General features: G+C 39.7%; 1 protein-coding gene across 1 annotated transcript in view; it reads left to right on the top strand.

Annotated features, from left to right (window-relative positions):
* Positions 1-2,456, top strand: part of LOC103608763 (zinc finger protein 260-like) — a 5,672-nt gene extending 3,216 nt beyond the window's left edge. The window contains 4 exon segments of the mRNA XM_008593159.1: positions 49-400; positions 601-1,905; positions 2,050-2,202; positions 2,291-2,456. Of these exon segments, the coding sequence (XP_008591381.1) occupies positions 49-400; positions 601-1,905; positions 2,050-2,202; positions 2,291-2,456 (1,976 nt within the window).
* The last annotated feature ends 432 nt before the right edge of the window (positions 2,457-2,888 follow it).

The raw sequence follows: 2,888 nt of genomic DNA, 5'->3' as shown, positions 1-2,888 counted from the left end.
CTGGGCAACCTTTTGAATTTAGTGGAAAAGGGAAGTTCTCCAACACAGTGCCAATAATACTTACATATGAGAAGATGCATGTGGGTGAGACCACCTGTAAATATAATGAATATGGAAAAGCCTGTGATAAGTCAGCTGCCATTGCCCAAGAGATAACTCAGGTAGGAAAGAAAACTTTTCAATGTGATATATGTGGGAAAATGTTCTATAAAAAGATTAAACTTTCTCAACATCAGATTACACACGCAGGAGAGAAACATAAATATGGCAGATGTCAGAATTCTTTTATTAGGACATCATATGCAAGTTCATGTCAGAGAACATCTACAGGGAGGAAGCTTTATCCATGTAAAGAACATGAGGAATTTTTCTATCAGAAGTCAGACCTTGGACCAGCCCGGTGGCGCACTGGAGACTGCGCCGATGGGAGTGCGCTGGCGCTCCTGCCGAGGGTTCGGATCCCATGTGGAGACTGGTTCCCGCTCACTGGCTGAGCACGGTGCTGGCGCAACACCGAGGGTTGTGATCCCGTTGCCGGTCAGTAAAAAAGACAAAAAGGAAAAAAAAAAAAAAGAAGTCAGACCTTACTGTGCATCACAGAATTCACACAGAGGAAATGTCCTATGAATTTATTAAGTGTGGCAATGACTTTGATGAAATTTCATTTCTCAACTGTCATCAGAGAATTCACACAAGTGAAAAATCATATGAATGTGATGAATGTCGAAAATTTTTCAACCATAATTCTGCCCTTACTCTTTTTCAGAGAATTCACATAAGTGAGAATTCATATGAGCATGAAGAAAGTCAAATTTTCTACAGTAAGTCAAAACTCAAAAAACATGAGAGAATTCACATTGCTGAGAAACCGTATGAATGTAACAGATGTGGGAAAACCTACCAGAATTCAGACTTCAGCAAGCATCAAAGAATTTATAAGGAATGTGGAAAATTTAACCAAAAGTCAAATCTGAAGACAACTCAGAGAATTCACACAGGTGAGTACCCAAATGAATGTAAAGAACGTGTTGATGCTTGTAACCAAAAGTCCACCCTCACCATGGATCAGACAGTTCACACAGGTGAGAAACCATATGAATGTAAAGAATGTGGAAAAGCTTTTAACCGAAAGTCACACCTCAGCATGCATCAGAGAATTCACACAGGTGAGAAACCATATGAATGTAAAGAATGTGGAAAAGCTTTTAACCGAAAATCACACCTCAGCATGCATCAGAGAATTCACACAGGTGAGAAACCATATGAATGTAAAGAATGTGGAAAAGCTTTTATCCAAAAGACATCCTTCTGGTTTCATCAGAGAGTTCACACAGGTGAGAAACCATACGAATATAACAAATGTGGTAAAGCTTTTAACCAAACGTCAATCCTCAGTAGGCATCAGGTAATTCACACAGGTGAGAAACCATATAAATGTAAAGAATGTGGAAAAGCTTTTAACCGAAAGTTCACCCTCAGCATGCATCAGATAATTCACACAGGTGAGAAACCATATGAATGTAAAGAATGTGGAAAAGCTTTTAACCAAAAGTCACACCTCTGCAGGCATCAGAGAATTCACACAGGTGAGAAACCATATGAATGTAAAGAATGTGGAAAAGCTTTTATCCAAGAGACATCCTTCTGGTTTCATCAGAGAGTTCACACAGGTGAGAAACCATATGAATGTAAAGAATGTGGAAAAGCTTTTAGCCAAAAGTGCACCCTCACCATGCATCAGAGAAGTCACACAGGTGAGAAACCATATGAATGTAAAGAATGTGGAAAAGCTTTTAAGTGAAAGTCTAACCTCAGCGTGAATCAGAGAATTCACACAGGTGGGAAACCATATGAATGTAAGCAATGTGGAAAAACTTTTAAGCAACAGGCATCAGAATTCACACAGTGAGACACTATATGAATGTAAGGAATATTGAAAAGCTCTAAACCAAATGTCAGCCTTCAGCATGCATTAGAGAATGCACCCACGTGGGAAACCCTATGAATGTAATGATGGTAAAGAATGTTTAACTACAATTCATACTTCAGGGTACATCGGTGTACTCACAAACACAAAAAATATGAATGTAAAGAATTTGGAAAAGCTTTTAACCAAAAGTCAATCCTCAGGTGGCATCAGAAAATTCAAGCTGGTGAGAAGGCCTACAAATGTCATAAATGTGGAAAAACCTTTAAAAAGAAGTCATCCATTTGCGTGCATCAGAGTACACAGTAAAACTAAAAACCTTATGAATGTAAAAAACATGGAAAAATCCTTTAACTGAAAAAGTCCAACCATCAGCATGCAGCAGAGAATTCATACAGGTGTGAAGCCCTATGAATGTACTGAATGTGGAAAACTTAAAAAGTTATACTTTAGAAGACATCAGGATTGGGCCGGCCCGGTGGCACACTGGAGAGTGTGCTGCTTTGGAGTGAGGTGGCGCTCCCGCTGAGGGTTCGGATCCCATGTGGAGACCGGTTCCCGCTCACTGGCTGGGCGCGGTGTGGGCGTGACACCGAGGGTTGCGATCCCGTTGCCGGTCATTAAAAAAAAAAAAAAGACATCAGGATATGCACAGAGGAAAAAAATCCTTTTGAATGGAAGAAATATGATGTGTTTTATTGGAACTCCCCTTAACTGACATAAAAGAATTCACACAGGGGAAAATCACAGTGAATGTAATTTGTAAGGGAAAATACTGTGCCAGAAGTCACACCTCAAGATACATCAGATAACCTACATTAAGGAGACCTGTCAATATGTACTTGTGTTCAGGTATTGGGGAATATTCTGAGGATTCCCTATTGATATAAAAACTTGCTGATGCTTGAGTCCCTTCTTCAAATGGTGCAGTGTTTGTGTCTTATCAATTCATGTCCTGCCA

This window comes from Galeopterus variegatus, unplaced genomic scaffold, assembly GCF_000696425.1.
Source record: "Galeopterus variegatus unplaced genomic scaffold, G_variegatus-3.0.2 Scaffold8792, whole genome shotgun sequence".
NCBI lineage: Eukaryota > Metazoa > Chordata > Mammalia > Dermoptera > Cynocephalidae > Galeopterus > Galeopterus variegatus.
This window is presented reverse-complemented; position numbering and strand designations above follow the sequence as displayed.